A 12,145-nucleotide genomic window follows, 5' to 3' on the forward strand; every position below is an offset into this window, starting at 1 on the left:
AGTAATGAAACTCTACTACCGTTCTAAAGTTTGGGGTTACTTAGAAATATACTTGTTTTTGAAAGAAAAGCAACATTTTTTGTCCATTTAAAATAACCTCAAATTGATCAGAAAAACAGTGTAGACATTGTTAATGTTGTAAATGACTAATGTAGCTGGAAACGACAGATTTTATTTTAATTTTTATGGAATATCTAGTATAGGCGTACAGAGGCCCATTATCAGCAACCATCACTCGTGTGTTCCAATGGCACGTTGTGTAAGCTAATCCAAGTTTATAATTTTAAAAGGCTAGTTGATCATTAGAAAACCCTTTTGCAATTATGTTAGCACAGCTGAAAACTGTTGTACTGATTAAAGAAGCAATAAAACTGGCCTTCTTTAGACTAGTTGAGTATCTGAAGCATCAGAATTAGTGGGTTCGATTACAGGCTCAAAATGGCCAGAAACAAAGACTTTCTTCTGAAACTCATCAATCTATTCTTGTTCTGAGAAATGAAGGCTATTCCATGCGAGAAATTGCAAAGAAACTGAAGATCGCGTACAACGCTGTGTACTACTTCCTTCATAGAGCAGCGCAAACTGGCTCTAACCAGAATAGAAAGAGGAGAGGGAGGCCCCGGTGCACAACTGAGCAAGAGGACAAGTACATCAGTGTCGAGTTTGAGAAACAGACACCTCACAAGTCCTCAGCTGACAGCTTCATTAAATAGTACCCACAAAACACCAGTCTCGACATCAACAGTGAAGAGTTGCAGGCAGAGTTGCGAAGAAAAAGCCATATATCAGACTGGCCAATAAAAAGAAAAGATTAAGATGGGCAAAAGAACACAGCCACGGGACAGAGAAAGATCGGAAAAAAAGTGTTATGGACAGACAAATCTAAGTTTGAGGTGTTTGGATCACAAAGAAGAACATTTGTGATAAGCAGAAAAAATGAAAATATGCTGGAGGAGTGTTTGACGCCATCCGTCAAGCATGGTGGAGGCAATGTGATGGTTTGGGGGTTCTTTGGTGATGGTAAAGTGGGAGATCTGTAAAGGGTGAAAGGGATCTTGAAGAAGGAAGGCTATCACTCCATTTTGGGGTGAAGCATGGGGTGAAATCTCTACAGATTACCTCAACAAATTGACAACTAGAATGCCAAATATCTGCAAGGCTGTAATTGCTGCAAATGGAGGATTCTTTGACGAAAGCAAAGTTTGAAGGACACAATTATTATTTTTTTTAAAACAATCATTATTTATAACCTTGTCAACGTCTTGACTATATTTCCTATTCATTTTGCAACTCATTTCATGTATGTTTTCATGGAAAACATGGACATTTCTGAAGTGACACCAAACTTTTGAACGGTAGTGTACTTATCATTAGGCCGTGTCCCCCGGGATACCTCTCAGCTTAACCTAGTGTGTTACACCCAACAAAATATTATTTATGTAATCTCTCCCTCTGTAGAAAAGATCGAGCGGACGGTGCAGATAGAAGCCAGTACGGTGGAGATTGAGGAGAGGGGAGTGAAGCTCCGCCTTACTGTGGTCGACACCCCCGGATACGGAGATGCCATCAACAGCCAGGACTGGTGGGTGTGGGTGCGTGCGGGGGGGTGTCTAGGTGGGTGTGTATGGCTGGTGAGAGCTACACACAGATCTCTCTCACAGAGAAACAGAGGAGTTTTCTCATATTTTTTTCTGTTTCCTGTTCTGAGTCCCCCTCCACTTGTTTGCCCTCCTGTACTCCCATCCTCTTTTACTCCCTCTCTCAAATTTCCTCTCACCTCCCTCCCCCACCCTCTCTTTCCTACCTCGCCTCCCCAATCTTTCATTCACCCTTTCACCATTTCCTTAGCCTCCTCCCCTTTGTCTGTTTGTGTGCAGGGTTTTTTCTGGATCAAAAAGGCGCTTAGGTGGTGGGCGTGACAATGGGTACGGACGGCGTGTCAGCGCTGCTGAATTTAAAGGCCCAGTGCAGTCAAAAACCTATGTTTTATATACCTTTCCACACTGTGATAATAATAACACTATGATAATACCCTTTTAGTGTAAGAGCTGTTTGAAAAGACTGCCTGAAATTAGAGCTGGATGGAGCTTTGGCCTGCCTGGTGACATCACTAGCTGGGAAATTAGTTAATAGACCAATAAGAAACAGAGTAAAAAATAAATAAAAACTTTCTACCAATAACAGCTCATTTTCAGTTTTCTCCTCCCCACTCAGACCGTTCCCAGACAGTCATAGCAAAATTCCTGCTTGAGAAATTGCTCTTCCTAAGAAACAATTTTTGTTTCTTTTTGACTATTGAAAACAATCAAAGTAAGTTGCTTTATTGTTACCCAGAAATGATTTGATATTGAGAGAAAAACTTCTGCATTGGGCCTTTAAGTGAACATTTTAGAGCACCCCAATCTTGGTGGTGTAGAGAAATCTTTGCATTGTTTTGCCAATTTTCTGCATTTCTACAAATGGAGCTGAGATAAATGTTTGTAGTTATAAAGATAATTTCCTGCAATTCTACACATTTGCCATGGACCTGATGGAAAATGTTGCAGTTTTAAAGCTAATTTCCTGCGATTCTATATTCTTCCATGGAAATGAGAACGTTTTTAAAGCTATTTTCCTGAAATTCCATACATTTTGTTCTTTTGCTCAAATGTAATAACTAAATCAATACAACTAAATTGTTGTAATTTTAAATTCACCCTGACTGTCTAGCTTTTATTTTGGTGGTTGTTAGTTCTCAAAGATTATATTATAAAAAAATATTGGCATCATTCCATTTCAATTTAATTTAAATTCCTCTGTTGAATTGGACAAGGCATCATTTTCACCGTAGTGGCTTGATTTGTCTGGAGTTGATATGGAATGAACCCCAACAATGCCTGGGTCCAACTGGGGGATGTGATTTTTTTATTTAACTAGACAAGTCAGTTAAGAACAACTTCTTATTTACAATGACAGCCTGCCCGGGCCAAACCCTAACGACCCTGGGCCAATTGTGCGTCGCGCTATAGGACTCCCAATCACGTCCGGTTGTGATACAGCCTGGAATCGAACCAGGGTCTGTAATGATGCCTCTAGCACTGGGTGAATATAAGTCAGAAGTAATCTGCATCCCAAATGGCACCCTATTCCCTATATAGTGCACTACTTTTGACCGACACTTTGCATGGTGATCTTAGGCTTGTGCTGACGTTGCTTCCAGAGGCAGTTTGGAACTTTGTAGTGAGTGTCCCAAGGATTTCAATGGCAGAAAATTAGTGTGTGTGTATGTGTGTGTGTGTGTTTCGCTGTGTGTGTTTCGCTATGTCTGTCTGTGTGTGTTTTGCTATGTCTGTGTGTGTGTGAGTTTCGCTATGTCTGTGTGTGTGAGTTTCGCTATGTCTGTGTGTGTGAGTGCAGCTATGTCTGTGTGTGTGAGTGCAGCTATGTCTGTGTGTATGAGTGCAGCTATGTCTGTGTGTATGAGTATGTACAATAGTTGATGATGGCAGGAACAGTGATTCTTCCTGTTCCCTTGCCCCCTCAGCTGCTGTGTGGGCTCCCTCTCTCCCTCCACCTCCCCTCTCCTTCCAGCTCCATTTCCTGTTGATTGTCCTGACATGCCTGTGGTTGAGTCGACATAGAAATCAAATAAACAACAAAAAATGGTCACATGCTTAGTAAACAACAGGTGTAGACTAACAGAGAAATGCTTACTTCCGGGTTCTTTACTAACAATGCCGAGTTGAAGAAGATAGAAGTAGAAACCAGGGTTGTTACCACTGGCAGTGGTCTAAGGGTTGAGTGCAATAGAGCGGGTTAGCAGCTCAGTGGCGTCAGTGACAACAAAGGGGCAACAGTAGCAGGTAATCAGGATATGCTAAGATCCAGAGTTGGGATCATTTCAATTTAATTTCAATTCCTCTGTTGAATTAGACAAGGCATTTATTCACTGTAGTGGCTTGAGTTGTCTGGAGTTGATACGGAATGAACCACAACACTAAGTCCAACTGGGTGACGTGAATATAGGTCAGAGGTAATCTGCATCCCAAATGGCACCCTATTCCCTATATAGTAGTGCACTATACAGGGAATAGGGTGTCATTTGGGAAGCAGACTTTGTGTTAATGTTACTTCTGTTTGGTGGGGGAAGCTGTAGCTAAATACCATGTGACCACGCCTAGTGGCCCTGCAGGAAGTAATCACAGAAAGCAGGTCAGATGGCAGAGATAGGCTGCATCTCTTTCTGGTCTCCTTTCCTCCATGTTGCTATCTGTCATCCCTGGTTTTAATATCAGTGCAGATGAAGTACGAAAGGTGAGGAGAAAAAGCTTAGGCTTTTGAGTTGCACCCACTTCGTAAGTAAGGCTACAAAGACCCACAATCTATTTCTGGAGGTGGTCTTCAAGTTCACACAATGTCTCTGGTTGGTTTGTGTTTGATGTGTGTTTGTGTCCTGTGTGTGTTGTGTGTGTGTGTCCTCAGCTTTAAGACTATCATCCAGTACATTGATAACCAGTTTGAGCGTTACCTTCATGACGAGAGTGGCCTAAACCGCAGGCACATCGTAGACAACCGAGTCCACTGCTGCTTCTACTTCATCTCTCCATTTGGACACGGGTAACACACACACACACACACACTTCTACTTCACACCACTATTTAGACTGGGTAGTGGTAACATAATCACTTATTTTTTCTATCTACTATTATTTATCTGTATTATATTTCTACCTGTCTCTGGATCTGTCCAGTCTGAAGCCTCTGGATGTGGAGTTTATGAAGGCCATTCACAGCAAGGTCAACATCGTCCCTGTCATCGCTAAAGCTGACACACTCACACTGAAAGAGAGAGACCGCCTTAAGAGGAGGGTGAGTTGGGCCACATGCATAAGTATGCCACATATTCAATAGTTTTCCCTCATTCCCTTAGGTTTAAATCCCTTTTTAAACACAGGTGTAAAAATATAGCATGGCCTGTCACTATATCATGATGGAACCAGTGGAATGTGAGATAAGGTTGTTGCCAGGATGTTGTGAGCTGCATCAGCCTCACTAGCTGTTCTTGTTTGTGTCCTGAGCCATATGGAACATTCATTACAACGTAGATGATAGAATAATAATCAGAGGCAGCTATCCAAGTCGGACATTGTGATTGTGTGTGAATACGCACGTTTGGCCTGTTGTGCGTGTGTGTACATTTGTGATGATGCAGCTTGATTGCTGCTAGACAATAGCAGGATTATTTAGAAGTGCAGAAAGAGAAAAGATGTAGCCAAGAGGGAGAAAAGAAAGGGAGAGACGGAAGGAGAGAGAAAAGAGGGAGAGCGAGAAAGCACACATCTTGGTCAGTATCCCCTCCCAGATGCTTCCTATTGGAGCAGACCCAGGTGTCTGCCTGCCTGCACGCTCTCAGCTTTCTGATGTCTGGTCTGACATAATATGCACACACACGCCCTTGTTCGACCCTTTGTGTTATCGTAGTCAGGTTACACTCTGGGCTCCCTTTCATCTCACATGCATTAGACCCTGTAACACACACACACACACACACACACACACACACACACACACACACACACACACACACACACACACACACACACACACACACACACACACACACACACACACCAGGAGAGGTGTTTTAAGATGATATAGCCCACGCTAGGCAGAGGAGAATACGGTTGTGTAAATAGGATTTCCTGCCTCTGTGATATCACTCCCCTCATCCCCCTCTTCTCCACCCACCCAGCCCACACAACAATTGTGCTGTTGCCTGATGATTAGATGTTTTGGTTTCTGCTTCTTTTGAGTCTGTGTTTGAGTCACAGTTTGTTTTAAATTTCTGTCTGGGATCAAACAGTGCCTTTCTCTCTGTGGTGGGAGAGATAGCAACCAGACCCGGACAGGGCTGACTCGTTGTGTGTGTGTGTGTGCGTACATCTTTGATAATCATCTGGTGACATCCACCTAATATAATCAACTGTGAATATCTTATTGTCTAACTTCTGCCCCTTTGTTTTGCCTGAGCTGTACAGTAACTACTCTGTACTGTATTTCCCCTCTCAAACCCCTGTACTGACAGTCCAGTCCTAGCTAGTAGTGTATGTTCAGTCCCAGACCCCCCACCAGCACTTCTTTCAGACCTCGGAGACGTTGGTCTTTTCCCCCAGTGGGGAGGCCTCTGCCCCGGCCTGTATGGGGCCGGAGTGGGGCTTGCCTGGCACTCAGGGCTGGAACAGCTCTCCTAGCTGGGCTCCAGTGGAGGATGGCGGACTCAGTCACTGTACAGCTACTTTGTTGGAACCCCCGCTCTGTACAGGGCTTGTTCTACGGGACTGAGAGTGTATGTGTGTCTTATGGCAGACTCAGTCACTCTAAAGCTGCTTTGTTGAAGAAAGTCTTGTTGTGTAAAGTGCTGATGTTACATATTAATAATAAAGCCCTTTTGTGGGGGAAAAACTCATTCTGTTTGGCCTCGCTCCCAAGTTGGTGGGCCTATGCTCTCCCAGGCTGCGCCCCTGCCCAGTCTTGTGAAATCCATTGATTAGGGCCCTATGAATTTCTCAATTTACTTGTTTCCTTTTATGAACTGTAACTCGGCAAAATCTTTGAAATTGTTACATGTTGTGTTTATATTTTTGTTCAGTATAGCTTTTACCCTATCTGTACAGGGTGAGTGTTCTGACAGCCACAGGGGATGGGCTGGGGTGAGAGAGGGAGAGGCGATATGCTTTGATAACGTCTCACACCCTTTCCTGCTCAACTGTTTAAAACTGTCTGTTTGTCCAATTGGTTCCCATGGTCCACTTAGCGTTCCCTTAACAACTGTCAGTTAACAAGTAATTAGGATAAACTGAATAGATAACATACACACAGATGTGCACTGTAATACATCACAAACTCACATACAGTTTCACACAAACCTCAGCTGCTCCTCCACAAACAACATTTATGAATTCCCTCATGCCCACATGGGCCTACCAGCACACTCAGATTAAATAGGGATGGCATAATTGACACAGTCTGTATCAGGCTAATGGTAGTGAGTTCCTGGATAAGTCATTATAGGCAGGAAGTGGAGGGGGCACTCACTATTACAGGTCCTTATTTAACCGTGCTGTATTTTTTTGCATTTCCAATTACCCTTCGCTAAGCATCAATTTAATTTATTTTTAAAGGGGGAAAAAATGTCTGACTGTGATTTGCTCATCTTGGTTTTACTTGTTGTCCTTTGCTCTGTTTGTTTGCCAGTTTAATCAGATAAGTAATAGATTGCTATACCAGGGTAGTACAATACCCCTCACCTATTAGACTAGGGTAGTACAATACCCCTCACCTATTAGACTAGGGTAGTACAATACCCCTCACCTATTAGACTAGGGTAGTACAATACCCCTCACCTATTAGACTAGGGTAGTACAATACCCCTCACCTATTAGACTAGGGTAGTACAATACCCCTCACCTATTAGACTAGGGTAGTACAATACCCCTCACCTATTAGACTAGGGTAGTACAATACCCCTCACCTATTAGACGGACTAGGGTAGTACGATACCCCTCCCCTGTTAGACGGACTAGGGTAGTACGATACCCCTCCCCTGTTAGACGGACTAGGGTAGTAGGATACCCCTCCCCTGTTAGACGGACTAGGGTAGTAGGATACCCCTCCCCTGTTAGACGGACTAGGGTAGTAGGATACCCCTCCCCTGTTAGACGGACTAGGGTAGTAGGATACCCCTCCCCTGTTAGACGGACTAGGGTAGTAGGATACCCCTCCCCTGTTAGACGGACTAGGGTAGTAGGATACCCCTCCCCTGTTAGACGGACTAGGGTAGTAGGATACCCCTCCCCTGTTAGACGGACTAGGGTACTTCATTGAGTACCAGTCGTTCTATTGAAGTCAGAGAGGCAGCAGCCAAGAATCTGCCACAAAAAGACCTCGGCTGTAGAATGATTAATGACTCTTGTGTTTTCCCCCTGATATTTATTTGTTTATTTGTTTTTCGATCGCCACTTTCTCACCGTTTTTACATTGTTTGTCCTTTCATATAATTGTGTTCCCCTGCCCTCAGACCCAGCCCGGCTCTCTCCGTATTATTAGGGGGAAACAGCTTGTATAGAACAATATACATACGTTTCCTGCAATGTGTCAAGACTATACCACCGACAAGACGCAGCCTGCCACCCTGCGCAATATAAGCTTATCAACCTCGGAACAAACCTCTCTCTTGCTCTCTGTCTCCATCCTTTTTTTTTGTTCTCTCCTTCTCTCCCCTCCGCTTACTATGTTTCTTTGTTCTTCCTGCTCTCTCTCCTTTCCCATTTTTTTATTTTTTTTTATTTTTTGTAGTGCCAGTTTCCCTGGCTAAGGTCGCAGTGGTCTGTAACTCATAAGTAGTCCTGAACAGGATATATTGGAGAGTTTATCCTCTGTGTCTGGGACCGTGCAGTCATATCCTGTGTGTGGCTTTACTCATAAACCACTGCTGCTCCTCTATTTGATCAGACTATCCACAGGAGCTGGTTTAGACTGGATCTTGGCTGGGACAATGCTACTGAAAAAATATCAGATGACAAAAACCCTGCATATCAACGGTAGTGGATTTGCCATATAAGGGGAGCCATTTTGAAATACACTAGTGAATTTCCAGCTGTCTGTGGAAAAGAGAATACAAATAACTGAGCTTATTCAGCAATGGGTTTTAGATGATCTTGGCGAGGGAGGGCATGTAGTGCTAATACACTGTACTGTATGTACCCACTAACCTGCTTTAGTGGTATAGTAGCATTTTAATTAGTTATTTTACTGCAATTGCTACTATTAGGTCACTACATGGCCACTGTAGTTTGAAGGGAGGCAGAGGTCAGAGATGTAGTTTGAAGGGAGGCAGAGGTCAGAGATGTAGTTTGAAGGGAGGCAGAGGTCAGAGATGTAGTTTGAAGGGAGGCAGAGGTCAGAGATGTAGTTTGAAGGGAGGCAGAGGTCAGAGATGTAGTTTGAAGGGAGGCAGAGGTCAGAGATGTAGTTTGAAGGGAGGCAGAGGTCAGAGATGTAGTTTGAAGGGAGGCAGAGGTCAGAGATGTAGTTTGAAGGGAGGCAGAGGTCAGAGATGTAGTTTGAAGGGAGGCAGAGGTCAGAGATGGCTGGAGAGCTCAGGAGGAGTTATTTTCTCTTGCCGAGCCCGGGGGGGGGGGGGTAGGGTTTACAACCAATTGTTCGGCCCTCTCCCTTTCTCTCTCCCCCCTCTTCTCCTGTTCTCGCGGAAGGCAGTTTGGCTGTGTGGCTACTATATATCACCCAGGCCACGGCCCGTGATGCTGTCACAGCTTTCCCGTCATTGTCTCACTCCTGTCGACTCTCCCAGGCATCCTCAGTCCTCTCAGCCTTGCTCCTGCTGTGTGAACCAGCTCTACAGCCCCACAGGGGTACTAGTAGCTTAGTATAGCGCTATACCTCAGTCTCTAGGCCTATAGTAGCAGTGGAGTACAGTTAGCCAAATACCTTGTATTCCCTCCCCAAATCCTGCATTGTTTCTTTTATCCTCTGAGCATCTAATGGGTCTTTACTCCTAAAGACCATTGAGTGTTTGTATGGGTAAAGGTCTAACACTGATAATGACCTCATCCTTACTGAGGTCTTTTCTATGTGTGTGTCCGTGTGGTCGTTGTCCAGTCCTTTTCCTGCCTGTTACTCCAACGTGGGGGTATTTATTTGTCTGCCCTGTGGCAGTAATTGTGCCAGGGCATGCCCGCGCTTCTGTGGAGAGAATGACTTTAACACACAATTACCTTTTCAGGAGTGGATTTGGAACAGGCCTTTTACAGTAAGAAAACAGCAGGTTTCCTTGCTTTTGGAACATCTTAGTCCCCCCCCCCTGAATACTTTTTTCGCCTGACACCCCTTCAAAAGAAAGACATAGAATCTACTTATTAGTTAGACAAATAATATAAGTAAAGATATTATCCCCTAGAAGTCAGAAGATCTTGAAGGCAAGATGGTGAAGTCATTTTTAATATTGAATATCTACCCATGTGTTTATGCTGGAGACTTACCATCTTGTAGTGGCTACAGCTCAATCCCTTCTTTCCGGTGATATAGAGTTTGCGTTTATTCCATAACATGGGGCTTGTGATTGTACACATGAGAGGATCCGGACAAGAAAATCATCACGAAATCGTCTGTAAAACCCAAACCATGTGAGCTACAAACGAATATGTCACCAAAGGGGAGAGACTCACATACACAACGACCGTGTCGCTTGTTTAGCTCTACCACATCCACAAACTTTACGGCAGTCATCTGAACTCTCTGTCGCGGACGTCCTCCTTTCGACTGTCCAGACCGAACCGTTGGAGCTATAAACTAATATGTCACCAATCTCAACACACTCAAGCTTCAGGGGAGTGGTCTGAAGGTAGCCCAGTACCTGGCAGTAAAAATGGCAAAAACTGCATAGGGGTAAAATGTTCCAAAAATAACCTGACCAAACATGGGTCTAAAAAAATGACATGTTCTTATATCTTTCAGATATATGATTCATTTTTAGACTTTCTGTTTTTGCCATTAATGAATGTGTTATTCAATACGTTTCTATGGGATTTAGCAGTAACGACCAAATTCAATGTTTCATCAAATAATTTGTTTATAAAAAAAGTATACCTACAGGGGGCCTAAAACTCTCAATCAAATGGCTAAATGATACATTTCATGACCATCTTAAAGCAATTCCATATGTCAGCTTACTAGATATTACGATCTAAGTGCTTAGACCTACGGGGTTAATAGATATATTCGTTTCTTACTACATTTATGTTCAACCTACTGTGAAACTGCACTGTGACAACCAGAACCAGCCTGAGGTATTTTCATGAGCCCCTTTCAAAACTCTTAAGCTGACATGTTCTTTTGTGATACTAGCTTATGCATTATTACATGGCTTAATTAGTACTGTATTGAACTTTCCTTCACGCTCTGTGATCAGAGTTTGAGGTGGGTGGTCTTTGGATCGGTTGGGCCTTAGCTCTACTGTACGAATACTCCCAGTCGAGAGAGGGGGGGTGCTGTCATTCCGTTGCCTTTTTTAAATTACGCGTTAAGCCCACTAGTTACCTTAGTGACTGTCTTCCCCAACACCTCTCCACTCCCATGCTCCCTGGAGACCGAGCAGGACCGGTCCAGTCTGGTACAGTAATTACAGGAAGGACCTCTGCTCTTGTGGTCCAGTGAATAGGTCTGGAATGTCAACTTGATGTCTTTGTTTAAATGCTCTTTCAGAATGAGTCTCTCTTTGCTTCACCATTTTCATTTCTGATCTGGATGAAAGAAGAAAGCTACTCTGTTTTCCCATGCAGTGCTGTGAGGGTCTCCGTTAGCCTGCGTACTACTGCTTGCTACAGTACATTACTGTCTGGGCAGCTAGATCATGGTGCAGTCGTCAGGATGTCTGTATGAGTATGCCTCCCAAATGGCACCCTATTCCCTATATAGTGCACTACATTTGACCAGAGCCCAGGTCAAAAGTAGTGCACTATATAGGGAATAGGGTGCCATTTGGGAAGCTGAATGAGTCTTCTACAGGATCACCTGGAGCTTCTCAGCCCAAGGGCCAGATATTAGGGGCCATGGGGGCAAAAGATGGAGCAGGGAGTCAGAGGCTAGTTGTGTAATACTGAGAGGCTGGGGCAGGTTTACAGGCAGCCCCAGACAGTATGTGCCATTACAGGCATCCTCTCCTTGGCAATCCCCCCCCCCCAAAAAAAATGGAGATCCAAAGCTCCACGTCGTCTCTCCACACACATTCTCAGAGAGAGAGAGAGAGAGAGAGAGAGAGAGAGAGCGAGAGAGAGAGAATATTGTTGGGGCTCCGTCACCCCCTCTGACTCCCTAGGGGCAGCAGGAGGGTAAGTCTCAAGACATTTCCTGGAAAGACGGAATCATTTGTTCTTTCAGGGCTTAAGGTTAACAAATTACATTTTGAATTAAAGTTGTTTTTGAGGGAGGGACCTAGAGGGATCTAATGCACAGTCAGCGTTTTCCCCCACTGACTCCCTCATTGGTTGTGTTATGTGTGTGAGGCCAGTCAGTGGTCAAATATGACATTTTTGGTTGTTATTCATTGTGTATTGGATAGCTTTATTGGCTCCAGAGGCTGTGGTCTGTA

General features: G+C 44.0%; 1 protein-coding gene across 1 annotated transcript in view; it reads left to right on the plus strand.

Moving 5' to 3' along the window:
- Positions 1-12,145, plus strand: part of zgc:63587 (septin-2) — a 38,716-nt gene that overhangs the window by 15,550 nt on the left and 11,021 nt on the right. Inside the window, exons 5-7 of the mRNA XM_014161492.2 lie at positions 1,459-1,582; positions 4,462-4,596; positions 4,731-4,848. Coding sequence (XP_014016967.1) covers positions 1,459-1,582; positions 4,462-4,596; positions 4,731-4,848 — 377 coding nt within the window. The remainder of the gene's footprint in view (positions 1-1,458; positions 1,583-4,461; positions 4,597-4,730; positions 4,849-12,145) is intronic.

This window comes from Salmo salar, chromosome ssa20, assembly GCF_905237065.1.
Source record: "Salmo salar chromosome ssa20, Ssal_v3.1, whole genome shotgun sequence".
NCBI lineage: Eukaryota > Metazoa > Chordata > Actinopteri > Salmoniformes > Salmonidae > Salmo > Salmo salar.